The sequence below is a fragment of the Leptidea sinapis genome, chromosome 34, assembly GCF_905404315.1.
Source record: "Leptidea sinapis chromosome 34, ilLepSina1.1, whole genome shotgun sequence".
Taxonomy (NCBI): Eukaryota; Metazoa; Arthropoda; class Insecta; order Lepidoptera; family Pieridae; genus Leptidea; species Leptidea sinapis.
In genome coordinates this window covers 3,000,045-3,027,702 of record NC_066298.1, presented here as the reverse complement: position 1 = coordinate 3,027,702, position 27,658 = coordinate 3,000,045, and the positions used below count along the sequence as shown (strand labels likewise).

At 34.1% G+C, this 27,658-nt stretch overlaps 2 protein-coding genes and 3 long non-coding RNA genes across 9 annotated transcripts; 3 read left to right on the top strand and 2 right to left on the bottom strand.

The window, feature by feature from the left end:
- Window positions 1–3,218: 3,218 nt before the first annotated feature.
- Window positions 3,219–5,778, bottom strand: LOC126975013 (uncharacterized). Its single transcript, XR_007731604.1, has 4 exons — window positions 5,481–5,778; window positions 4,694–4,762; window positions 4,149–4,238; window positions 3,219–3,371 (listed from the first exon to the last, which is right to left on the bottom strand). It is a non-coding gene; the product is annotated as an uncharacterized LOC126975013 (long non-coding RNA).
- A 3,753-nt stretch (window positions 5,779–9,531) lies between these two features.
- Window positions 9,532–10,762, top strand: LOC126974961 (glutamine synthetase 1, mitochondrial-like). Its single transcript, XM_050822725.1, has one exon. The coding sequence runs from the start codon at window positions 9,580–9,582 to the stop codon at window positions 10,753–10,755; it is 1,176 nt and encodes a 391-aa protein (XP_050678682.1). The 5' UTR covers window positions 9,532–9,579; the 3' UTR covers window positions 10,756–10,762.
- A 41-nt stretch (window positions 10,763–10,803) lies between these two features.
- Window positions 10,804–12,295, top strand: LOC126974960 (glutamine synthetase 1, mitochondrial-like). Its single transcript, XM_050822724.1, has one exon. It carries the CDS (start codon window positions 10,942–10,944, stop codon window positions 12,136–12,138), a length of 1,197 nt encoding a protein of 398 aa, XP_050678681.1. The 5' UTR covers window positions 10,804–10,941; the 3' UTR covers window positions 12,139–12,295.
- Window positions 12,296–17,567: 5,272 nt separating this feature from the next.
- On the top strand, window positions 17,568–27,248 carry LOC126975018 (uncharacterized). 4 transcript variants are annotated; one of them, XR_007731614.1, is made up of 6 exons: window positions 17,568–17,583; window positions 23,379–23,499; window positions 23,763–23,925; window positions 24,319–24,487; window positions 24,748–24,896; window positions 27,076–27,248. It is a non-coding gene; the product is annotated as an uncharacterized LOC126975018 (long non-coding RNA). The 4 variants fall into 4 exon arrangements; XR_007731613.1 differs by lacking the exon at window positions 17,568–17,583 and adding an exon at window positions 23,018–23,037; XR_007731612.1 differs by lacking the exons at window positions 17,568–17,583; window positions 23,763–23,925 and adding an exon at window positions 22,874–22,884.
- LOC126975016 (uncharacterized) lies at window positions 18,976–21,727 on the bottom strand. Of its 2 annotated transcripts, none has more exons than XR_007731608.1 (2): window positions 20,145–21,727; window positions 18,976–19,741 (listed from the first exon to the last, which is right to left on the bottom strand). It is a non-coding gene; the product is annotated as an uncharacterized LOC126975016 (long non-coding RNA). The 2 variants fall into 2 exon arrangements; XR_007731607.1 differs by lacking the exon at window positions 20,145–21,727 and adding an exon at window positions 19,856–20,138.
- Window positions 27,249–27,658: the final 410 nt, after the last annotated feature.

The following is a 27,658-nucleotide window of genomic DNA, read 5'->3' as shown; positions in this document are numbered from 1 at the left end:
TCCTCCTATTCCATAAAAAAAAAACTCAAGTTATGTTTTATTGAGGTAAAGACCTACCCATGTACCATTTTATTAAAAACAGAACTATTGTTATAATCATTGAAGTTATACTTCTTTAGGCGCGTTAGGGAAAAATTATCAAAGTGAATTATTACGATGCGCACGCACACCGTCACGCAAACATCGACACCCTAACGATAGATGATCAAATAGACCATTTGTATCATACTTCAGCTACCAAGGCTCTTGTAACTCATAATATGTCTACTAAACCACAACCAATTTACGAGAATTAAATAAAATTTAATATATTATAATATCAATGTATATAGAAGTTTTAAAATAAAAGCAATATTTTCTCTGTAATTGTAGAAAAATAATTTAATGATATTTATTTACACTTTATGTAACTAAATTGTGCGGAATAATAATATTATATTTTCATTGATTTTATTTAATACCTTCTTTATTACAATATTGATTTTCTACAAACGTATACGCCAAAGAAGAATATTTTTTTGCGTGCGTACATAAGTTATCACACTTGTTAGTTGTTTTTTTATTCCTGATAGATAATTATAAATGTACGACATAAGTTCTACGTAAAAAAGAGAATTTAAGCACTACGTTACGCTACGGCATGAACCTTTTCTTTTTTTTTCTTCTTTTGGCAATAGCGTTTACTTTTTGCCAATAACGTAAATTAAGAGATTGGGAAACTAAGGTAAAAAAGGATACGGAACACGGGAAAGGATCAGATAAGTAGAAAGAGGATTGAAACGGATATTAAAAATTTCATAAATATACATATATACTTGCTACTTACACAACATTACAAATATTTAAACTTTAATATGATTCTAAAGAATGAAAGATGAAAATATTTTATAAAATTTACATGGATACATAATTAGACATGATATACAGGTAGCAAAAGGAACATTAAGAGATATTAGATCAGTCAGGAAGGAGGAGGTCGTATAGAGAACATGAAAAGAAAATTTATCACATTTATCGGATTCACATTCACACATGTCAGTAGATACAATACAAACAGGAGTGCAAACATGACCCAAACGCATTCTTATGATAGAAGAACATACTAGCTTATTGCATTTGGCACGAAAAAACCATGGTTTAAATGAAATAAGTGGCTGAAGGTTAAAATATTTCCTGCCTTTTGATTGACCAGTTTCAGTCCAAAGTCTATTCCAACAATCCTGAAGGTGAACTATAGGAAGAGCACCTAGATCCTGGCAAAAAACTTTATATGGGAAAATGTTGCCATCGACCACGGCTTCATTAGCTTGTTGGTCTGCTTTTATATTACCAGGAATGTCCCTATGGCTGGGGATCCATACAAACAACACAGAAAGACCAAAGTGATTGCATTTATTTAATAGATTTCTTATTTCTATGACAACAGAAGAAATGTTTTTTGATTTAAATGGGAACCTATTGAGAGACTGTAAGGCACTTTTTGAATCAGAGAAAATTATTGTTTTTGGAAGTTTAAATAGAATAATATATTCAATAGCCTTAAAAATACCATAACATTCCCCAGTAAACACCGATGTTTCCGGAGGTAGTTTAATTTTCTGTGATATTTTAAATTGAGCGTGATAGACACCTACACCAACAGGATCCAAGGAGGAATGTTTAGACGCGTCTGTGTAAATATGATGGTAATCAACCCAAACAGTATTTTTAAGAAGATTAAACGAAAAATTTGTACAAATATCGAAATTTTTCAATAGAAATATCACGACAGTAAATTAATAGATCATCAGCATACTGAAGAACATTTACACTATTAAGTGATGATTTTAAATCGTGTGTATAAATATTATACAATATTGGGCTAAGTACTGATCCCTGGGGGAGGCCCTTTGAAACAAGTCGAGTAATTGACTTCCCGTCATCGAGTTTCAGGATTATGTATCTTTCGGAAAGCATGTTTATGATAAAATTTGTTAATAGCAGAGGTATATTAAGTTGTAAAAGCTTACTCTTTAAAATACTTATTACGACATTATCATAGGCACAATTTATATCTAAGAACGCAGCTATTATATTGATTTATTGTTTGAAAATGATAATTGAATTTCAGAAATGAATATACTTAAGCTATCAATAGTACTTTTCCCACGTCTGAAGCCGAATTGGGATTCACATAATAGACCGTTATGCTCAACAAACCATTCTAAACGATTTTTTATAAGATGTTCTGTAATTTTCATCAAAACAGAAGAAAGTGCGATTGGGCGATAGGTAGAATGGTCTGAAGAACACCTATTAGGTTTCAGTAAGGGAATTATTTCTTGACGTTTCCACGTGGAGGGGATGTTACCAGATGTCACTATGGAATTTATAAGAGATAAATAATAAAATAAAGCATCATCATCTAAATGAGAGATAAAGGAATACGGAATACCGTCCAGTCCAGGAGCAGAATCCTTAACATGAGATAATACACCTTTTAGTTCAGTGAGAAAAAATATACTGTTTAAACCAAAACAGTTATAATTATTTATATTTATTGCAGGGTAACCAATTACTAAGTCTTCAGGAACGAAAGGTGGAGCCAATTTATCTAAAAAGTTATTAACTAAATGAAAAGGGATTGATTTTGGAGATGAATCTTTGCATGCAGATCTAAACCTTCTTATATTTTGCCAAACAAGAGATGGTTTGAGATCAGGTGATATTGAATAGCAGAAGTTTTTCCAGCCATCAAATTTCTTTTGCTTTAGAAATTTAGAAGTTTCTGACATACTCTTTGTAAGAATTTCAAAATTCTCATCAGTGGAACATTGACAGTATGTAATTTCAGCACAAAGAGTATAATAATATATAGGGACAAGAGAGCCCTCTCTACGCATTATGAGCTGTCTATTTAAAATCTAGCGCCATCTAAATATTGGCCCCGAAAATAACTATAATATATTAGCTCGAAATTATGAAATTCATTTTTAATGTTGTGACGCAATTAAATAACTAACTCTACTTTTTAATGTAGGTATTGCAATTTTTTACCATGTTGAAATTGCGCGTAGAGTTAGTTATTTAATTTTGCCACAACATAGAACATAAAGGATAGGATTTTGTAGTGTCGGTATGAGTAATTGAAGTTATTGGGTGGGAGAAATAAAAAGCAATGTTTGTATATTATTTTTTATTTTCATAATGTTTATGTTTATCATAATATTGTTGGGCATCTGTTTTTGTTTCGTCTTCACCCACGTATGTTAATTATCCGGACAAAATTCGATTGATCGATCTGCAACACCTTTTAACCCTGCTTCGAAAGATTGTCCTTTTTTCGCAAGCGCGATATTGATTGATCTTTGTGCACTGTGGAGCCATTAGATCTGTGAACGAATGTTTAATTTACAAATTGTATAGTATAATATATGTATTATATGGTATTAAATAAATGGACAATATGAAAAGGGATTCAGTCTTAAAGTCTATATATATAAAAATGAATTGCTGTTCGTTATTCTTGCTAAAACTTGAGAATGGCTGGATCGATTTGGCTAATTTCGGTCTTGAATATTTGTGGAAGTCCAGTAAAGGTTTTGATAAGAAGAAGAATTTAATATGTACAGCACGACGTCTGTCGGGTCAGCTAGTAATGAATAAAAGCATATTCAAAATTTCATTCCCACACGGGCATTAGCTGTTCTCAATCCTATCAGGTACCAATGCAGCCTTCATCAAAAAAGACATTTGGCTCAATAGTCTATGACATGTCATGCATTAATCTGCTGTTATAAAATTACTGTCACATTTATGGTTAATGTTTGTTAAATAAAGACCTTTAGAATTTCTTATGAGTGTTGTAATATTACATCAAAGCCCGCCATTGTCAGGTGTGCTACTCCCTAACTTTGCTAACTCACATACTACAAAATAAATGATGGGCCATTACAAGAATCTTGCTGATTTTTGTCCCCAGCTCCGGGACTATGAGGGAACTACTTTGCCCACCTAGACAAAAGATCATAAACTATGCCAAATTTCATACAAATTTATTCAGCACTTTTTGGATAAAAAAGTATAAAAACAGTATTTTCAAAAGAAATCAGAATCTTTCCCATTTGTATATTATAATCTTTCCCATATTAGTATAATAATATTAATACCTTTTCCAGCTGTTCCTTTAGGCTTGCTAATAAAACTATAATTATGTTCCAGCATCAAGCACCTTGCTGAAGTAAATTGTTGAGATGCATCTGAAATTGGAAATAATACTTATGTAGTTTGTTGCCCACTTTGTCAGAGTGAATTTTAACTATACTTTTCAAATCATTTCAATCGTCAATTTCAATCAGATGATAATGGAGAAAAATAAAAATAAAACCAAAAATCAAATCATAAGGAAGTAGCACTCAGAAAATGTAGAACCAGGGCAGCATTTCTTAAGAGTCTAGAGCTCAACTTAAATCACAAGTTGAAATAAGCTGTCAAACAAAACCATTATAGCAAAAAAAGACATACCGACACTACTCACAAAATTTATAATTATAAAATTTTGTTTTTATTTATGGTTTAGTTGTGTATAATAGATAGAAATATATTATATTATATAATATTTTGGTATGTGTTCAAAACAAAACATAATCATTAATTTATATATTTATAATTATTGATAATAGCCAACAATTTGAAAAAAATATGTGAATTTTACCTGCAGCCACAGGTTGGAATGTTGTTGAAGTTGATGCTTTTTCTAAAATAAAGTTGCTCACATATGGCTCTGTAAATAATAAACATAACAATAGATTAATGATTATTTATTATTTGTATGCCACAGAGAACCGGAGAACTTTTATTGTAATTTGTAAAATCTTATGTAAATGAAATGAAATTATGAAGACTATATTATATGAAAACATGACATTAAGATCAAGATCAAATGTGGGATTTCCAATCAATAACATTGTATGGGCCCAAGATTTTAAAATTACAACCAAGAAATACATCAAAATTTTGTATGTGTATGTCCATAAATATCAATAATTTTAAGAAGATACATAAAAGACATGGGATTAAAAGCAGAACAAAATCAAATTGTCAATGCCCATTTCTAGGCTAAATTTTGACAGATTTTTATCAGCAATTGAGTTCGACTTTATATTCTTTCTGAATATTTTATTCGAAATAGGATATAATATCACTATTATATCCTATTTCGAATAAGTGATTACAGAAAGTCAATACTACCTATTGGAAAAAGTATACCTCAGACCTGAGAAGTGAGGGCATAAGAAGTATCTTAGTAGTAGCCCGCTGAGTAAGCGGGCTTCTTTTTTTTTGCATAAAAATATGGTTACAATGTTAAATCATACAATAAAATTTATTATTTAATACCCTGAGGGTGGCCACTCCATGCCATTTCTGTGGTATCATTAAGAATGTCACTTATGTTATAGTAACCTTTACGACATTGTAAATAAGTTTTGAAAATTATTTACCTGAACAGTCTTGCTGTATTATTGTAGGCAGTAAATGTTGTGTGGATGAAGCTTGTCCTAAGATTACTTGACTCTGTAGTTGTCCTGAAAAATAATGTGAATATGTAAAGATTATGTTTCATTATTAAATGATTATCATTGATAATGAACCAGTTTCAGCTAGAAATGCAACCATTGAATTTTGAAATCACAACTGTGTAAGAAAATCAGGTGTTTCCAGAATGATACAATATACACTGTGAATTTCTGTGTGAATTCTTATAACATTCAAAATCAGATGTTTAAGGGTTTCTACCAACAAGACTGACCCAAGTTTTAAACTGCTCAGGAAATTTGACAGAATCTGGGAAACGATGCATTGGAATCTCTGAAAATAATAAATAACATTTTTAAAAAAATTGAGTGACTATTAAAGCCAACAGATAAATTGTGATAACCTAGTGTTATGACCATTGGGCTAGTATAAGATTTTGGACTCATATATTGACTTTTCTCTTGATAAAAATGGTGTCAGAAGCCAGCACAGCTGTCAACTATTATTAAACCATATAAGTCAGGGGGAGTCTGAAGTCGAAGAATAGTTTTAACCATGATTGCAAATTCAATCTACGGACCGGTAGTAGAACCTGAGAGTAGAACAAACCTTATATGATACTTTATTTATCACAAGATTAGTCAATAAACTATTCTGTTAAGATTTAAGAGAATAATTTACTTATCACGGAGCGCACAACCGAAAGCGCAACGTCTCGGCATTACACCAAAGTTTATAAATTTCACAAACAAAAGTGTCTCTATCACAAAAAGTAGAAATTCACAGAATAAGGAGATTTTTGGAGTGAATTCGGAACACAAGGCTCGACTCGACGCACTTACACTTCGATTTCAATACCAAAAATATGCAAAATGGAACACGAGAGCTACATACATGCGCAAAGTGCAAACGCTAGAAGTAGCCGCCATTTTATGACCAGTGGGCAGGTTTCAAAGCGAGTGACAGCTAACGAAGCTTTAATTTTGGGGCCAACTAACAGATGGCACTACAGTTTTCTGAAAACGTCACTATAAGGCGACTGTCCCACCCCTGTTTCAGCATATTTTCTTCTCTTTACTGCCTCAGTACATTCGTTATCCCACCAAGGAGGAGAAGGAATTAAACCCAAAGAGCTATTTTTAATTGGAAATATCTCATTGGCAACCTCAATAAAGATTCTTGCTAAAGAACCTGCACACTGAGATTAATTTTTGGAATTGTAATAATTATACATATAAACATATATATACCTAGATTAATTTTTGGAAGTGTAATAATTTTGTTTTTTATTAGATCTTTATATAAATCCCAATCAACATCATTAAGCTTATATTTTAAACGAGGAGAATATGTTTTATGTAATACTTTATTGTTATTATTGCAGGTTGGAAATGATAATAATAGTGGGAAGTGATCACTACCAAAAGTAGATCGTAATGGATCCCAGGACAAAGAAGAAGCAAGATCACAGATGTAGTGACTGTTAAATCTGGAGCACTTGGGCCCTCGTCAGGATGAGAACGTCGTGTAGGACGACCATCATTTAATATACACAAATTCACTGAATCAAATATCTCTATTAATGTGTTACCATAACTATTAGAAGATAAGTAACCCCAGGTTTCATGGCGACAGTTAAAATAACCAAGGATCATAAAAGGCTTAGGAAGAATGGAAATAATATCTTTAATTTCATTTAAGATTGCAGAAGAAGGATGAGGTATATAAATAGATACATAACACATATTTTCAACTAAAGCAGCAATAATAGAAAAATCATTACTGTGAGAAGGAATAGAGAAGAGAGAAAAGGAAAGAGGGTGTTTCACAAGCATGGCTACTCCGCCATGCCCATCCACACGATCTTCTCTGAGACATGAATAACCACGAATCTTAAATAAAGATCCTGGTTTCAACCATGTCTCTTGAAGAGCACAGATATAAGGTTTATATTTATTTAATAAATAAATAAGATCACTTTTTTTGCTTTGACAATTCCATTGAAGAACTTTGTCCATTATTTGGTTTATAAATTTGAGTAATTGCAGAAACGAATAAGGCAGCGTTGGACGGTGAAAATTCATTCGATTGACTAAGAGATTTTATAAGAGAAATAATTAAATCAATTACTGAGGATTCCAAAGGATTTTCATTTTCTTTGTTAATTAATGCATATCCATTAGAGGGTTGGGGAATATTAAAATCCCTTAAAATTTCTTGGTGAGCAGATTTGTCATATCCTTTGCTAAGTGTAGGTGGAGGCTTTGGTTTAACAAAAACAGTTTTTTATATGAAGTATTATTTATAGCTTTAGGTGTTGAATGTTGATGCTGGGTTGGAAAAGTATTAGGAGTGATGTTAGGTGATGAGAGTAATGTATCTGCATATGAAATACGAGAGATAGATGGATGTATCTTTGAAGCTTCTGAATAGGAAATACAGTTTTTAGCCATTGATTCCTTTATAGCTCTTTGTCTTTCATATTCTAAACATTTTTTATCAGTTGCAATATGGGAACCTTTACATAAACAACAAGATATAAAATCATCTTGAACAGAGCAGTTATCACCAGTATGTCCTTGACCACATCTAAAACATCTTGGTTTAGATCTGCATTGAGATTTCACATGACCAAACCGACAACAATTGTAGCATTGAATAGTAGGATATATATACAAGTCTACAGTAAGAGAAGTGTAGCACATATATACTCGTTTAGGCAAAAACTGTCCATCAAAAGTAAATACCACAGACTCAGTACATTTAAGATGGTTTTGTCCATCAATCATCACCTTTCGTTTTATTCTCCTAATTTTTATGATAGGGCCACAGCCAATAGGAACAGAAACATTACCTTTTATTTCCTCTTCGGACCATTCAGCTGGTACTCCTCTGACTATTCCTATTCTACTCACAGAAAATGATGGAATAAAAGCCTTATATTTTTCATTTTCTAAGTTTTTGTTTTCAACTAAGTCATTTGCATCTTGGTACTTAGAAAAAGAAATAGATAACCTATTCCGGCCTATCCTTTTTAAACTTCCATTCACAATATTTTTAATAGAATTTCTTTTGTGAAAACGTCCAAATGTTATTATTATATTAGAAAATGTCCAATTATCATCGGGAGATGAATACTGTTTCTGAATGTGTACAACAAAGGGAGGAGCATCTAATCTGTGGCTGTTGTGGAGTGTCTGTGTTATGATTTTGTATGGTCTCTGGTACTATAGAAGAATTATTGCAGGAATCGACTTTGGAAAGAATTTGTTTGTAAGTAATGTCTACACATTTGCAATCACTTTCCTTAATATCCTTCTAACCACCACGGTGTTTTCGTCGTCTTTTATTACAGTGTCTGCATATTCTGGGTCGGGCTGACACTCTTTTACGGCCACTAGATGTCTGAGACACAGAACCATCTGTATCCATCGTGCTACCATCGTCATTATTAGAAATTGTCACTACATGACCTATATCAGAGGCTGTCCCCCCAGGATCATCCGGGGGGTCCATCATATCATAGAAAAGTGAAGAAAAGAAGACTTACCATTAGGATGAAATTTACACAAATTAACACTTTAATAAAAACTAACTACTAAAATATATACAAACTACAACTTATCTGATCAAAATATCTAAATATTTACATGAAATTTAAAAATAAAATGAAAAATTATCAAAATTACGTGCGACCGATCTTAAGTTTCCCGCCCTTTCTTTCGACATGAACCTTGAACAGAAATGTCAACACAGTTTGACATTCTCGACTGTCAAACCACAGACTATATAATTATACAAATAAATAAAACGTAGTGATAATATTCTCTTTGGTAAATATATATATCTCTTTTGTAAATTTTTTACACATTAAATTTATATTAATTTAATTATTAAATTTCATCACTTTTGTTTTAACGTAAACAAAGAAACAATTGTTTATAAGAGTCAGATCTAAATGTCACAGGCCAATAAAAGCAGCCAACTAGATTTCATACCGTTATTTTTTCGATGAACATATTTTAAAACATATTTTTCAATTCAATTTTGCAGTTTTACCACAAAATGCAATTTTATAGAGTAATTTCAGTAAGGAAATTATTTTTCAGTAAAACCCACGTTCTTCCAAAAACTCTGAAAAATTTTTTAACTAGTAAAGTAGATACGCCAAAAAATGTTTATTATCAACACTACACAAATTTACCATTGCCAAAAAATAAGATTCTAGGAACATACATTTGGATAGATGGAAGTGGAATAATGATGAGATCAAAGGATCGCATTTTGAATGAAATGCCACCAGATATAAGTTGTATTCCAAAGTGGTCTTTTGATGGAAGTTCTACTGGACAAGCAAAAGCTGAAGATTCGGACACAATGCTTATACCGGTAGCTATGTACAAGGATCCATTTCGCATGAGTCCACATGTATTGATATTATGTGAAACATTCTATGGAGACGGAAATCCGACAGCTACAAATCATAGAGCAAAATGTGCACAAGTATTAAGTAATATATCAGACCAAGACCCTTGGTTTGGTATAGAACAAGAATACATAATATTTGATTCTGACATGTGGCCAATTGGTTGGCCAAAATCTAGGGGATTCCCAGCGACTGAATCACTATATTCCTATTGTGGGATAGGGGAACACGTTGCAGGGCGAGATATTGTCGAATGCCATGCTAGATCGTGTCTTTATGCAGGATTGGATTATGGGGGTTCTAATGCTGAGGTTATGAAGGGGTCTTGGGAATTTCAAGTTGGACCTGTAAAAGGAATAAAAGCAGCTGATGACTTATGGATCGGACGTTATTTGCTCAATAGAATTGCTGAAAATTTTGGAATGATTATAAGTTATCACCCTAAGCCAATGGGTAACGATCAGCCAGGAATTGGTTGTCATCACAATTTCAGCGTGAAAAAAATGCGTGATGACGGGGGTCTAAAAGAAATAGAAAAGGTTTGTAACGTTTTATGCGAACAACATGCCGAACTGATTAAAAATTATGGTCTTCAGGATGGTGAAGAAAATAAGAAACGTTTGACTGGTAAATTTGAAACCGCTTCTTATGATTCGTGCAGATGGGCTGTCGCAGATCGTGCTGCGTCAGTCAGACTCCAAAGAAGCGTAATTTCAAATAAAAAAGGTTTCTTAGAAGACCGGCGTCCTGCTGGCGATTGCGATCCATATCGAGTATGTGCTCTCATAGCGTCAACGTGCAACACAGTTAAGTAAAAAGATTATACAATTTCGTTTTAGTACTGACTGAAAACAAAAGAAAAATTATTTTTAAATGTACACAATCGAATGGATCAAATAGTTAAAGTACTCAAAATTTCGGAGATCTTGACATCTTTTCTGAGAAAATTCTTTGTGTTTCAAAAAAATCTGACATAACCTTTTTTAAATTAAAAACTAAAAATGAATATAATAAAATGTATTGGTATATTACAACGCTATTCAAGTGTAATAATATCCACCAAACGATTTATGTTAAAACAATCGATTAATCACATAATGAATAAAAAGGTGTTCGACAGATACATACGGCTTCCTGTGCCTTGTAACAAAGTTTTGGCTACATACTTCTGGATCGATGGTTCAGGTATTAATTTAAGGAATAAAGACAGAATTCTCAACTGTACCCCCTATACTGCAGATGCTGCACCAGGATGGGCTTTTGATGGTAGCTCAACCGGACAAGCGACAACGGCAAATTCTGATACAAGTTTGAAACCATGTGCAGTTTATAAGGATCCGTTTAGATTAGAACCTCATGTTGTTGTATTAGCTGAAGTTTATATGGGTGATGGAAAACCAGCTCTTACCAACCATAGGAAATTCTGCAATGACTTGTGTGAATTTCACAAGGCTGAAGAACCATGGTTTGGGTTGGAACAGGAATATACCATGCTGGATGTTGACGGCTGGGGTCTGGGTTGGCCTAAAGGTGGTGGTTTTCCAGCTGTCAACTATGAATTTTCATATTGTGGAGTGGGTGCTAAATATATTGCTGGTAGAGACGTATGCGAATCTCACGCAAAAGCTTGTCTTTATGCCGGATGTGATTTTGAAGGAACCAACGCAGAAGTAATGTTTGCGTGCTGGGAATGGCAGATTGGAACAACAATTGGAATAAAGGCTGCTGATGATATGTGGATGTCAAGATATGTAATGTCCCGTGTATCTGAAGATTACGGTGTTGTTGTTACCTACCATCCTAAGCCCATGGGTGCGAAACACCCTGGTGTCGGCATGCATCATAACTTTAGTACTAAAAGAATGAGATCCGATGGTGGTTTTAAATTCATTGAAGAATGTATAGGGCGATTAGAAAAGAACCATATGAAACATATGAAAAACTATGGAAACGATGAGATGACTAACAGACAGCGTCTATCTGGCAAATTTGAGACTGCACCATTTGATAAGTTTTCTTGGGGAATGGCTAATAGAAAAGCTTCAATTCGTTTGCCACGAAACATTAAAACTGTTGGAAAAGGCTTTATGGAAGACAGAAGACCTGGTGGAGATTGTGATCCTTACCTCGTCTGTGGCTTGTTAATGGATACTTGTTTAGGATCTGCTCCTGGGGGTGGCTCCACCAAAAAATGTTAGAATCGTATAATCGTCTAGGTAGTGAGCTACAAGTGTTTATATATAGATGGCTATCTGTATTATTATTGAGTACTTATACTTATACATACAAATTTAAAAAGTTTTGTATCAAGTTTATTTTATTTAATATGTCTGAAATTATAGTCTTGTCAAATAATTTACCATCTTTTATATTTTTTTTAATAAAAATTATACATTGATATATTTTTAAAGTTAGCGTTTCTACTACTTTCACACACACACATACAACCTGGCCCATACGGCAAAAGAGAAAGCCGATCTCTTGTGCGCTCTTTTCGCCTCCAACTCGACTTGACGACAACGGAAAAACACCGCCGAACATCCCGCGGTGTCAGAGCTCTATGCCTGAAGTACAGTTCAGACAGAAAACTGTTAGGCGAGCTCTGTTTTCGTTGGACGTCAGGAAGTCGAGCGGGCCGGATGGCATTTCTCCAATCGTGCTTAGAACACACGTTCAGGGGCACACGCCCCTGAGTTGACGCCGGTGCTAACGCGTTTATTCCGGCACTCTTATTCGAAAGACGTAGTCCCTGACTCATGGAAGTCAGCCCTTGTCCATCCGATCCAAAAAAAAAGGAGACAGTTCGGATCCGGCAAACTACAGGCCTATTGCTATAACCTCCCTGCTCTCCAAAATCATGGAGGGCATAATTAGCCGTTAGCTCTTGGTATACCTAGAGGGTCACCAGTTGATCAACGACCGACAACACGGTTTTCGCCATGGTCGGTCGGCAGGTGATCTTCTGGAATACCTAACACATAGATGGGCAGCGGCTATTGAGAGCAAGGGGGAAGGCCTGGCAGTTAGCCTGGATATAGCGAAGGCCTTTGATCCTGTATGGCACAAGGCGCTCCTCTCCAAACTTCCATCATTTGGGCTTCCCGAGAGCTTGTGCAAGTGGACCTCCAGCTTCCTCACTGGGCGCAGCATACAGGTCATTGTCGACGGACATTGCTCGAACCCGAAGCCCGTGAATGCTGGAGTGCTCCAAGGCTGTGTGCTATCTCCTACGCTGTTTCTTCTGCATATCAATGATATGTTGGACACATCCAACATTCATTGCTATGCAGATGACAGCACTGGTGATGCCGTATACACGGGCCATGCACGTCTCTCTCGGGAAATCGTCGACCAGTGCCGGGAGAAACTTGTGTCTTCTATCGAGTCCTCTCTTGAGAAGGTCGCGGAATGGGGTAAATTGAACCTTGTCCAATTTAACCACCAGAAGACTCAAGTTTGCGCGTTTACCACTAAAAAAAACCCCATTTGTCGCATCACCGCTCTTCGACAACACTTCCCTAAAAGCCTCGCCTAGTATCGGAATACTGGGTCTTGAAATCTCGAGCGATTGCCAATTCCGTGGCCATCTGGAGGGCAAAGCCAAATTGGCTTCAAAAAAACTGGGCGTCATTAATAGAGCACGGCAATACTTCAAGCCGGCCCACATTCTAGCGCTGTACAAAGCGCAGGGCCGGCCACACATGGAGTATTGCTGTCATCTCTGGTCTGGCGCACCCCAGTATCAGCTCGATCCATTTGACCGCGTGCAACGCAGAGCAGCTCGAATTGTCGGGGACCCAGTACTCTGTGAACGGCTGGATCACTTGGCGTTGCGTAGAGACGTCGCTTCATTGTGTGTCTTCTACCGCATTTATCACGGGGAGTGTTCCGAATAGCTGTTTTACCTAATTCCTGCTGCCGAATTCCACCTTCGCACGACACGCCACAAGTTAGGATATCATCCTCACCATCTGGATGTGTGGTGGTCCTCCACAGTGCGGTTTACAAGGAGCTTTCTGCCACGTACTACAAAGCTGTGGAATGAACTTCCTTGTGTGGTGTTTCCGGGACGATACGACATGGGTACCTTCAAAAAAAGCGCGTACACCTTCCTTAAAGGCCGGCAACGCTCCTGTGATTCCTCTGGTGTTGCAAGAGTGTGTGGGCGGCGGTGATTACTTAACAACAGGTGACCCATACGCTCGTTTGTCCTCCTATTCCATAACAAAAAAAAAAAATTGTTTGAAGACGAAAATTGGCGGAATTAACGCATAAGAAAAATCTAAACATTTTGATAATTATGGATTTCCGCATAATAATGCCTACTTCAATAAATAATATAGGTACGTAACAATAATTTGAGGAAACTTGATTGTAAGGTAGTATATTAGTATTTGTTCGTGCAATAAGAAAATATTTTTCTATTTAATTATAAATAGTACCTATTTTCAAAATTCGGAAAACAACAAATACCTACCTATCCTATCAGATGTATTTTTACCCCACTGATGTGGGCTTAATATCTGCTGGAATCTGCATATTTTTATACGTCTGAGTTGTTATTCGAAAACAATCTGATCTGTGGACTTATCAATTTAAATAATTCGAAACGGCAAATAACCACTTTTCATGCTTATAGTGAGCATAGTCAAGTTAAAATCTCAATCGGCAGACCCTACTTAATGACTAATGGGCAGGTATGATCAACACCATCGAGCCCGACTCGCTGATGACTAATATTAAGAGAAAAAGTTCAAAATAAGAGGACTACGTACTAAGTAACCCTTGCTTTGGGCCACCTTTATATATTAGCCTTTTTGTTGATCAAATGGCCTGTGTAAAATAATTAGCCGCGACTATATTTCCATAAATTTATAAATATTGTGCAACTTTTTTTCAGTGTAAAACTAATTTTATATAGACAAGGCAATAAGTTACAACTTGGTTAGAGCATAATTAAAATATTTAATTGTAGTAAATATTATATTAAGACGCGTTTTAAAGAATCAGTATATAATGTTCGTTTGTACAAAACCTTAGGAGTTTCTTAGAAGTTCTCTACCGTTCGTTTTGAAATGTTTACAGTGTTGTTATAATATGGGCATGTTTCTATTAACTTTATAATATAGACATAAGCAAAATTGAAGCGTTGTCAGATTTAACTAGTCTATATATAATATAAATTAGTGTACCTTGCCAAATTAGACGTTAAATATTTTATTAAAAAACTAATTATACATTTTGTAGTTATGTTACCGAGTAGTTTTTAGATTTTGATCTCATAAACGGTTAAACGGATTCGAATGCGGTTTTCGCGACGTATTGTAACAATCTTTGTGAAATATTTTAGTTTAATTTACTCTGATAAGTAGGTACACGGAAAAAGTAGCCCGATCATGTTTTAATTTATGCAAGGAAAACTTGTTGAGTGACACATAAAAGCATAAACAGTCAAACGTAAGTACGCAAAAACACACGTAGGCAAGTCCTGATATTTAAAATCTGTGTTGTTAAAATAACATTATATAGGTATATTGATATTACGTAAACTCTTCAGATATGCGTATCTGACTTAGAATATTTACTTATCCTAAGGATCTACAAGTTGAGTTCTAAGTAGGTGTGTATAAACATTGTTTTGTCGCGCTGAGCACCATAATATATTGAGACTGAGCTGTCACCCTCAGCTATGTAATGCCCATTCGAGTACGAGCTTAATTTTATACTTTTCGAGAAAATCAAATCAGAGTTCCAAAGTAGCGGGTGGCCCGGTTTATTTACTGTCGAGTGTATATATACCAATATTAATGTGTGATATATTTGTATTGAAGTATTTACTTCAAAACACGTGATAATATATTATTACATAGGGATTAGTAGTTTGTGAAGGCTTATCGTTTATATCTGTGGGCGTTGATGCCCACGGAATAGATATTTCTTTTATTAATTAGAAGACTTGCGTCGACACTCTGGCTCCTTCTCATGTCCAAGTTACGTCAGTTGGTGCTGGGACTTTTGCTTCGACTGCCGAAGACAGCAAGCGTCGCAAATATGTTGGTCTCAGGGAGTCATACATTTTTGTGCCGTTTGGTGTCGAGACAGTTGGCTCGTCGGGCCCAGAGGCGCGGAGAATGTTCAAAATACTATCTTCGCGCCCTCAATAAGGCTACTGGAAACCCAAGTGCTAGCAGCTATTTCGGTCAACGGATCAGCCTAGCTATCCAAAGTGGAAATGCTGCCACAATTCTTAGTACACTTCCACGTAATTTTAATTTTATGTAGCCATAGTATTGTAAATATAGTTATAATTAGTAATAAGAATTGTTTTTGTAAATAAATGTTTTACTTACTGAAAAAGACATAACAATATAATTGTGCAGAGAAGCTCCAGATTTTAAGAATCATTTCAGTCACCAGATGTTAAGTCATCACCGCCACCCAAATTCTCTTGCAACACCAGAGGAATCAAAGGAGCGTTGCCAGCCTTTTAGTAAGGTGTACGCATTTTCTTTAGGTACCTTACCTATGTCGTATCGTCTTGGAAACACCACTCAGGGAAGCTCACACAAAGCATGGTTGACGGGGTTACTTCTAAACCACACTCTCGAGGAACGCCACACATCCTGATGGTGGGGACGATTGATGGAAATCTTAAAATAACAGCTTTATTATAAACGACTAACCCGAAACAAAAATTTACGAAAACCCCACTCAGAAACTCAATTGTTAACCAAAATTAATAAGAGTTGGTGGTAATAAAAAAGCTATTTTAACTAAAATATTTTTAATAATAATCATTTGCTTAAATACTTATTATTGACAATGTTTCCAATTAGGTATAACCTTATCGATGTGCATCGATCTCCTCTCTAGGGCCCCTCTAAAAACCCTTCTCGTGCTCATGTTTTGCGCAAGACTTCATAATATTTCGTTTTCGCAATGCGCAAGACGTCGTTATACATTGTTTCTGCCTTCTTTAGCTTTGTACGTTGTGTGTCGAAGCTAATTTTTCACCAAAATTTAACGCTCATAATATGTGGCCTATCCCGCCTACAAGGGCAATCTTTATCTCTTTTATCTGTTTAGTTGATTTTAGTACCTAATGAACTGAATAATATATGGTAATGTCTTGATTTCAAATGTTTTTATTCCTTACTTATTTTAATATTCACAAAACGTAGCGAATTAAAGTGCATTTTAAAGCTTTCGCAACATATCTGGCGTATTTTCGAAAAGGGTATAGGACTTTATACTGTAGTTATTAAAATGCATTTCTGATTTTAGTATCATCGTAGTATTAGTATTTAGTAGTAGTACACGGGATTCCCAAAGAGGATGTAAATGCTAGGTAATTGGTTACAGAAGTAATATTAACATTATTCTTTGTTCGTACTTCAACCATTTGACATTTCAAAAAAATCTACCAAATTTCAAATCAATCTCGAATAATCAATTAACAAGGAAAAAAGGGGGAAAAGGGCGGGAAACTTAAGATCGGTCGCACGTAATTTTGATAATTTTTCATTTTATTTTTAAATTTCATGTAAATATTTAGATATTTTAATCAGATAAGTTGTAGTTTGTATATATTTTAGTAGTTAGTTTTTATTAAAGTGTTAATTTGTGTAAATTTCATCCTATTGGTAAGTCTTCTTTTCTTCACTTTTCTATATGATGGACCCCCCGGATGATCCTGGGGGGACAGCCCCTGATATAGGTCATGTAGTGACAATTTCTCATAATGACGAAGGTAGCACGATGGATACAGATGGTTCTGTGTCTCAGACATCCAGTGGCCGTAAAAGAGTGTCAGCTCGACCCAGAATATGCAGACACTGTAATAAAAGACGACGAAAACACCGTGGTGATAAGAAAGATATTAAGGAAAGTGATTGCAAATGTGTAGACATTAGTGATAAACAAATTCTTTCCAAAGTCGATTCCTGCAATAATTCTTCTATAGTAGTAGAGAACATACAAAAAAATAACACAGACACTCCACAACAGCCACAGCCCTGCTCCTTTTGTTGTACACATTCAGAAACAGTATTCATCTCCCGATGATAATGTTACTTTACATCCAGTTACATTTGGTCGTTTTCTCAAAAGAAATTCTATTAAAAATATTGTGAATGGAAGTTTAAAAAGGATAGGCCGGAATAGGTTATCTATTTCTTTTTCTAAGTACCAAGATGCAAATGACTTTGTTGAAAACAAAAATTTAGAAAATGAAAAATATAAGGCTTTTATTCCATCATTTTCTGTGAGTAGAATAGGAATAGTCAGAGGAGTACCAGCTGAGTGGTCTGAAGAGGAAATAAAAGATAATGTTTCTGTTCCTATTGGCTGTGGCCCAATCATAAAAATTAGGAGAATAAAACGAAAGATGATGATTGATGGACAAAACCATCTTAAATGTACTGAGTCTGTGGTATTTACTTTTGATGGACAGTTTTTGCCTAAATGAGTATATATGTGCTACACTTCTCTTACTGTAGACTTGTATATATATCCTACTATTCAATGCTACAATTGTTGTCGGTTTGGTCATGTGAAATCTCAATGCAGATCTAAACCAAGATGTTTTAGATGTGGTCAAGGACATAGTGGTGATAACTGCTCTGTTCAAGATGATTTTATATCTTGTTGTTTATGTAAAGTTCCCATATTGCAACTGATAAAAAATGTTTAGAATATGAAAGACAAAGAGCTATAAAGGAATCAATGGCTAAAAACTGTATTTCCTATTCAGAAGCTTCAAAGATACATCCAACTGTCTCTCGAATTTCATATGCAGATACATTACTCTCATCACCTAACATCACTCCTAATACTTTTCCAACCCAGCATCAACATTCAACACATAAAGCTATAAACAATACTTCATATAAAAAAACTGTTTTTGTTAAACCAAAGCCTCCACCTACACTTAGCAAAGGATATGACAAATCTGCTCACCAAGAAATTTTAAGGGATTTTAATATTCCCCAACCCTCTAATGGATGTGCATTAATTAACAAAGTAAATGAAAATCCTTTGGAATCCTCAGTAATTGATTTAATTATTTCTCTTATAAAATCTCTTAGTCAATCGAATGAATTTTCACCGTCCAACGCTGCCTTATTAGTTTCTGCAATTACTCAAATTTATAAACCAAATAATGGACAAAGTTCTTCAATGGAATTGTCAAAGCATCACTCCTAAAAAAAGTGATCTTATTTATTTATTAAATAAATATAAACCTTATATCTGTGCTCTTCAAGAGACATGGTTGAAACCAGGATCTTTATTTAAGATTCGAGGTTATTCATGTCTCAGAGAAGATCGTGTGGATGGGCATGGCGGAGTAGCCATGCTTGTGAAACACCCTCTTTCCTTTTCTATCTTCTCTATTCCTTCTCACAGTAATGATTTTTCTATTATTGCTGCTTCTGTTGAAAATATCTGTTATGTATCTATTTATATACCTCATCCTTCTTCTGCAATCTTAAATGAAATTAAAGATATTATTTCCATTCTTCCAAAGCCTTTTATGATCCTTGGTGATTTTAACTGTCGCCATGAATCCTGGGGTTACTTATCTTCTAATAGTTATGGTAACACATTAATAGATATATTTGATTCAGTGAATTTGTGTATATTAAATGATGGTTGTCCTACACGACGTTCTCATCCTGACGAGGGCCCAAGTGCTCCAGATTTAACAGTCACTACACCTAATCTTGCTTCTTCTTTGTCCTGGGATCCATTACGATCTACTTTTGGTAGTGATCACTTCCCACTATTATTATCATTTCCAACCTGCAATAATAACAATAAAGTATTACATAAAACTTATTCTCCTCGTTTAAAATATAAGCTTAATGATGTTGATTGGGATTTATATAAAGATCTAATAAAAAACAAAATTATTACACTTCCAAAAATTAATCCAGGTACAGAATCTCAGTGTGCAGATTCTTTAGCAAGAATCTTTATTGAGGTTGCCAATGAGATATTTCCAAGTAAAAATAGCTCTTTGGGTTTTATTCCTTCTCGTCCTTGGTGGGATAACGAATGTACTGAGGCAGTAAAGAGAAGAAAATATGCTGAAATTACATACTGTCAATGCTCCAAATTCTTACAAAGAGTATGTCAGAAACTTCAAAATTTCTAAAGAAAAAGAAATTTGATGGCTGGAAAAATTTCTGCTATTCAATATCACCTGATATCAAACCATCTCTTGTATGGCAAAATATAAGAAGGTTTAGATCTGCATACAAAGATTCATCTCCAAAATCAATCCCTTTTCATTTAGTTAATAGCTTTTTAGATAAATTGGCTCCACCTTTCGTTCCTGAAGACTTAATAATTGGTTACCCTGTAATAAATATAAATAATGATAACTGTTTTGGTTTAAACAGTATATTTTCTCTCACTGAACTAAAAGGTGTATTGTCTCATGTTAAGGATTCTGCTCCTGGACTGGACGGTATTCCGTATTCCTTTATCTCTCATTTAGATGATGATGCTTTATTTTATTATTTATCTCTTATAAATTCCATAGTGACATCTGGTAACATCCCCTCCACGTGGAAACGTCAAGAAATAATTCCCGTACTGAAACCTAATAGGTGTTCTTCAGACCATTCTGCCTATCGCCCAATCGCACTTTCTTCTGTTTTGATGAAAATTACAGAACATCTTATAAAAAATCGTTTAGAATGGTTTGTTGAGCATAACGGTCTATTATGTGAATCCCAATTCGGTTTCAGACGTGGGAAAAGTACTATTGATAGCTTAAGTATATTCATTTCTGATATTCAATTATCATTTTCAAATAATAAATCAGTAATAGCTGCGTTCTTAGATATAAATTGTGCCTATGATAATGTCGTAATAAGTATTTTAAAGAGTAAGCTTTTACAACTTAATATACCTCTGCTATTAACAAATTTTATCATAAACATGCTTTCCGAAAGATACATAATCCTGAAACTAGATGACAGGAAGTCAATTACTCGACTTGTTTCAAAGGGCCTCCCCCAGGGATCAGTACTTAGCCCAATATTGTATAATATTTATACACACGATTTAAAATCATCACTTAATTGTGTAAATGTTCTTCAGTATGCTGATGATCTATTAATTTACTGTCGTGATATTTCTATTGAAAAAGCTAGTTCTTCTATAACACAACCGCTGATAAATTTAAAAACTTGGTTGGACTTAAATGGCCTTGATCTATCACCTGAATAAAGTACAATAGTTTTATTCACGAGATCAAGAACTCCTCCTCCTATTTCTATATTTTATGAGGGTTATCAGATTCCAGTTAAAGATAATGTTAAGTTTTTGGGAATTGTCTTAGATTCGAAACTAACTGGTATCCCACATTGTGATTACCTAAATGCTAAATGTGAGCGTACTCTTAATATTTTAAGATGTCTGTCAGGTGTTTGGTGGGGTGCGCACCCTTTTTGCATGAAATTGTTATATAATGCTCTTATAAGAAGTATATTAGATTATGGTACATTCTTGCTGGAGCCTGGTAGTGTTAAGGCATTTAAAAAACTAGATCTCATACAGTCCAAAGCTTTACGAGTAGTTTCTGGTGCTATGCGGTCAAGTCCTATCAATGCTCTTCAAGTAGAATGTGGTGATCCTCCACTACATCTACGTCGTCAATATTTAGCAGACAAATTTATATTCCGATCTTTTCAGTTTCTTAACCACTCTCTTTATAACAAACTTCAGAAACTTTCTCATTATATAGATTCATCTGCATATTGGTCAAATAAAAAACCACCTTGTCTTGAATAAGCACGATATTAGTACAAATTTTTCGTTTAATCTTCTTAAATATACTGTTTGGGTTGATTACCATCATATTTACACAGACGCGTTCTAAATATTCCTCCTCGGATCCCGTTGGTGTAGGTGTCTATCACGCTCAATTTAAAATATCACAGAAAGTTAAACTTCCTCCGGAAACATCGGTGTTTACTGGGGAATGTTATGGTATTTTTAAGGCTATTGAATATATTATTCTATTTAAACTTCCAAAAACAATAATTTTCTCTGATTCTAAAAGTGCCTTACAGTCTCTCAATAGGTTCCCATTTAAATCAAAAAACATTTCTTCTGTTGTCATAGAATTAAGAAATCTATTAAATAAATGCAATCACTTTGGTCTTTCTGTGTTGTTTGTATGGATCCCCAGCCATAGCGACATTCCTGGTAATATAAAAGCAGACCAACTAGCTAATGAAGCCGTGGTCGATGGCGACATTTTCCCTTATAAAGTTTTTTGCCAGGATCTAGGTGCTCTTCCTATAGTTCACCTTCAGGATTGTTGGAATAGGCTTTGGACTGAAACTGGTCAATCAAAAGGCAGGAAATATTTTAACCTTCAGCCACTTATTTCATTTAAACCATGGTTTTTCCGTGCCAAATGCAATAAGTTAGTATGTTCTTCTATCATAAGAATGCGTTTGGGTCATGTTTGCACTCCTGTTCATCTTAACAGATTAGGCATTGTATCTACTGACATGTGTGAATGTGAATCCGATAAATGTGATCTAGATCACATTTTCTTTTCATGTTCTCTATACGACCGCTCCTCATTCCTGAATGATCTAATATCTCTTAATGTTCCTTTTCCTACCTGTATATCCTGTCTAATTATGTATCCATGTAAATTTTATAAAATATTGTCATCTTTCATTCTTCAGAATCATCAAAGTTTAAATATTTGTAATGTTGTGTAAGTAGCAAGTATATATGTATATTTATGAAATTTTTAATATCCGTTTCAATCCTCTTTCTACTTATCTGATCCTTTCCCGTGTTCCGTATCCTTTTTTAACTTAGTTTCCCAATCTTTTAATTTACGTTATTGGCAAAAAGTAAACGCTATTGCCAAAAGAAGAAAAAAAAATCAATCTCGGTCTCGGAGCAATTAGGTAACATTTCTAACAATAATTTTTAAAGTAAAGTGTCAAGCTGAATAAGATATTTATTAGTAGTAGTAATTTTCCAATTTTCCATAAATTTCTATTTGTCAGGGTTCTGAACAAATATTATTACTGTCGTCATTTTGAAAAAGAGATGGAAACGTGAGTTGTTTAATTGCATTTTGTAATGGAACATTAAATATGTACCTACCCGTAAATAAATACATATTTACTACTACATATATCTTTTGGCACAATTTCGAGAAGAGCACATGCCTCTATATCAGAAAATATGTGAAAACCATGGCGCTGGTTTTTTCGCGTAAGCTTATAGGTCCTTTACGAGATGAATTTTTAAAAATTCATTTATTCGCATGATATCTTTTATACCCTCTTCCCTCAAATTTGTTGTTATTGATAATAACTTTTTACAGCATAAAACATAGTATTATTTAGGTTCAAGTGAAAATTTGTTAGGCTTAATATGATTTATACCATTACAGTGTCAACACAAATGCAGGTTTCTTGTGCAATTATGAAGTTATGCTAATTTTGCAACAACTCAAAGATAACACACAGAAAAAACATAAACGAGAAGGATCTTTAGCCACTGTGACATATGAAGTTGGTAAATTTTTGTGTGATATAATAATATTATCTATTGCATGAAAAATAAATATGCAACTTTACATCAATTGTTATAATATATTTAGTGCTAAGACACAACAGCTGTAATATAACTCTCTGAGCTATCAGTGAGTGTGCTAAGATACAGAAGGCCTTAATATAACATATTTTTTAAATATATTTTAATTTCTCAATTGGGTAATGAATTTTGGCTGAAGTACTATGAAAACTTTTTGTGATTGAAAATGATATATTTTTAGTTCTGTTACAATTTGCTGAAGAACAAGCCAAATGACAATGAAAGCAATAAAATAATTTTTCTATGTACAGTAGAATCTCTATACATCGAACATCAAGGAAGACACCAAAAAATTTGAGTTATAGAGTTTTTGACTTATGAGGATTTCCATTCAACATAAAAAGGTTGAGATTCATTCCAATAATTTTTTATTTATCATAAATTAACATTATTTCAAAACAACAGCAGTAGAATCAAACTACTTGTGACAATATTTACTGTACTCTAACAACAAATAACTTGCTTTGCTAAAGTTCAAATGAAATCAAAAATAATAAATTTAAACACCTGACACCAAATAAATATTTGTCAATGTGAGTTACAAATTTGTGATAATTCTACTCATTGTATATTCCTAAATAAGAAAAATATTTGTTTTGACATTTGTAAGTTTTCAACTTAATGAGGTTCTACTGTATATGCAACATAATGTTGTCTTAATAGCTAGATACACTTTTTAATTATTTTTGATATTGTAATAATGAATAATCTTAATCAAATAAGACCTTTTTTGATAGCAATAATAACAAAACAAAATTGGAAAGGTCATCCCACATTTTTGCATGGTACTTATTCAGTGCAGGAAATTAAGATGGACTTATTAACTCTTATAACTTACTTATAATGTAGTAAATAGGAAGAGATGATGATCAAGTTTAACTCCCAACTGCTTATATGAGATCTGAGGTAAATGAGCATAAGTATAATATACATTAGCACAGTGTAGGATCTTGAGGGAACTACTATTAAGAGATAGAGATGTACTGAGAACAATATGGTATCTAAATGCCTACTTGTTAATACCTAATATAATTGACCTTTGTAATAAAAATATTCCAATATCACCTCATTCAGTGTCACTACCACCACAAGATTAAAAAATATATCATAAGGCCATTAACCTATATAGTACTATCAAATTATAATAAGACATCATTATGTTGCAGACTGTTCGCTATTTACAAGAATCAGAATGTAATAATCAAAATACTGATGCTATTGAGAAGTTTCTAGAAGCAACAAAATGCTTCAAGTTGACAAAAGTGGAAAAATTAATGATGGTCAATACACCACCTAGAACAGAGTTGGAAATACAGTTGGTAAATCAGTTTTTTATCCTTAATATTACTTTAAAATTGATAAATCTTACAAATAAATTACTTGAGACTCAGTCAAGTGTCACACTTCTTATGGTATAAATAATATGGCTGATATCATTGTTAAAGAAATATTAATAAAATACATATTTTGCCTTACATTGTTACCCAAAAAGACAGCTAAGCTGTCCCCACAGGCTAATTTTATTTTAAATAATAATAAAACAATGAGCTCAAGTATCATCAACAAATGATACCAGAGCTATTATTGCTCCCAAATTAAGTTGAATATTGTATCTTTGATTGAATACATGGTGGCAGTGTTCATCCATGGGTGCATCAATCATCATGTATTTCCTGCAACATTGCCTTTAGAACTTTTGAGTGAGTGATTTTCCTCTTGCCTTTGCCTCTTCCTGTATGACCAGATAACCATAAAGTTCCAAGGGTCAAGAAGTGCTCGAGCGCAGATGATGGTGTGTTTTTCATGCATCCAGTATGTGCTGTGGTTGCTAAGTGCTGTAGACCCTGGAGGTTTGATTTTTTCAATGTCAGTTGTGTCTTGGGCCACCATACAACTGATCTGTGGGTGGGAAGGTCTGATGACAGATGTGTGCAGCCATAGTACTATTTTTGGGCTGATACCGCATCTTTTGCGGACAAGCCTTTTGCACTGATAAAATGCAATATAAATATGAAAATTTTAGAATAAGAATAATATTTGACCAGAGAAACATCTAATCTGAATATCTATCAAAAATTTTGATCTTATTTGTTTCTTCATCTATATAAATTCTAAACTTATTGTGAAAAATGTTATTGCCATGATTATAATTATTGATATAGTTAAATGGTGTAGTTACTATATTAAAAGGACAATAATACATAACAATAAACTATTTGGAATATAAAATTTGATCAGATAAGTATGTTTTAAGGGCTGTTCAAGCAATATTCATGTATTTTGTAATAAAAAAAAATCTTTTTATGGTAATAAGTAATAAAGAGAGCCACCTGAAGTAAAGCCACCCATAACAGAGACAGTATTTTGATCTGAGTCACACACATAAAACAGCCAGCATTGGTGTGGTGTTATTTTCGGAAGAGGAAGATTCACAAGTGTGCTGATCATCTTATGCTAAGTAATCACTTCTGGTGCGTGCAACACCAGAGGAATCACAGAAGCTTTGCCGGACTTCTAGAAACATATACACAATTTTCAAGGTACCCATGTCATATCATTGTGGAAACACCCCAGAAGAAAGTTCTTCACATTTTGGTTGTATGTAGCAGAAAGTTCCTTGAAAACTGGTTGGTGAAGGTAGACCACACATCCAGATAATGAGGATATTTGATTGATTTTTCTTTGTAGAAATTGTATTTTTCATAAATTTTCGAATGATCGATCCAAAGTATTGCCTTGCTCTAGTGATCATCCCTAGTTTTTTCGATAGGGGAGGGATTTAAGGAGAGTGTTGTTGATGTATCATTAACACACGAACTTGACTTTTCTGTTGAATTGAACAAAGATATTTGACCCCATTCCATCCTTCTCAAGAGAAAATATTTTCATTGGTATACCAATATGTTGGAGAAATAATTTAGAAGCACACACTCTTGGAAACACCAGTGTTCAACGCGCTTAGTGTCTGTCGGCTTCTAAAAAATCTCTGAATGCCCATATGATGGATGTTTCATAAGAGGCTCCTTGAATGTATTCTATCTTCATAGAACCGGCCGGAATACAAGTTATAGCTACATGGCTCGAGTTCAGTAGACACTCGGAACACCAGAGAATCGCGAATGCTCCGCATTTACGTACAAACATTGTGATGGTTTTGTTAGCCCTGTCCAGCTGGAGTACTTAAGTACCATGCGGCCATACTGTTTAAGAATATTACAAACAAACTGCTAACACTCCTTTGCTTCAATGTTGCTGTCTATCTATGTGTAAGGTATACTGGAAAATGCCCAGCTGACCGAATATAGCGAAAGCTGTACAGCCGTTTTGGTCATTGATGAATAGACGTTCAAGTCTAGATATTGACAGATCATGATGCTCTGCTTGTTTTTTGGGAGCTGCAAGGACATATTAACAGATCTGGTGTTGCTAGAGAATGTGGGTGGTGGTGATCACCAAGGGAAATATAAGTAATTTAATGTGATCCTTTATTACAGATTGTTCAGGAGAGTGAGGAGCGACTTTCAGAGGAAGAAGTACAAAATCTAATATCAATTGTTAATAAGATTTTCCCGCCAGTATAATCAGTATGAATTATTAAAAATCCTTTGTATAAATAAATCTAACATAAAGACCATTAGTAATAAGTAAATAAATAAATCTTATATAATATGTTTTATTCATTTTAAATTAGTAGCAAATCACATTAGTTTTATTGTGATGAAATTGTTATATATTCATGAAACTCAAGAGTTTAATGCATGTATTGTCCATTTTTAAGACACTTAATATATGGCCTATCTAAGATCATTTGGATGTCCAGATAGACTGTAACAACTGTGAAAACATTGAAATAAAATTGAGGTTGACATTTAACCTTAATTTGAGCAGTTCACACACACTAACACAAAGTGACATACCAATCATGAGTATAAGATGGAGCTTGTCATACACACTAAAGTAATAAACTGTTTTCATGTGTTGTCTAACAGCAAGAGGCTATCTACACATAAACTATCTGAGATTAACACATTCATCACTACATCAGAAATTGTATGTTTTAGTGTCCCCATCATATCA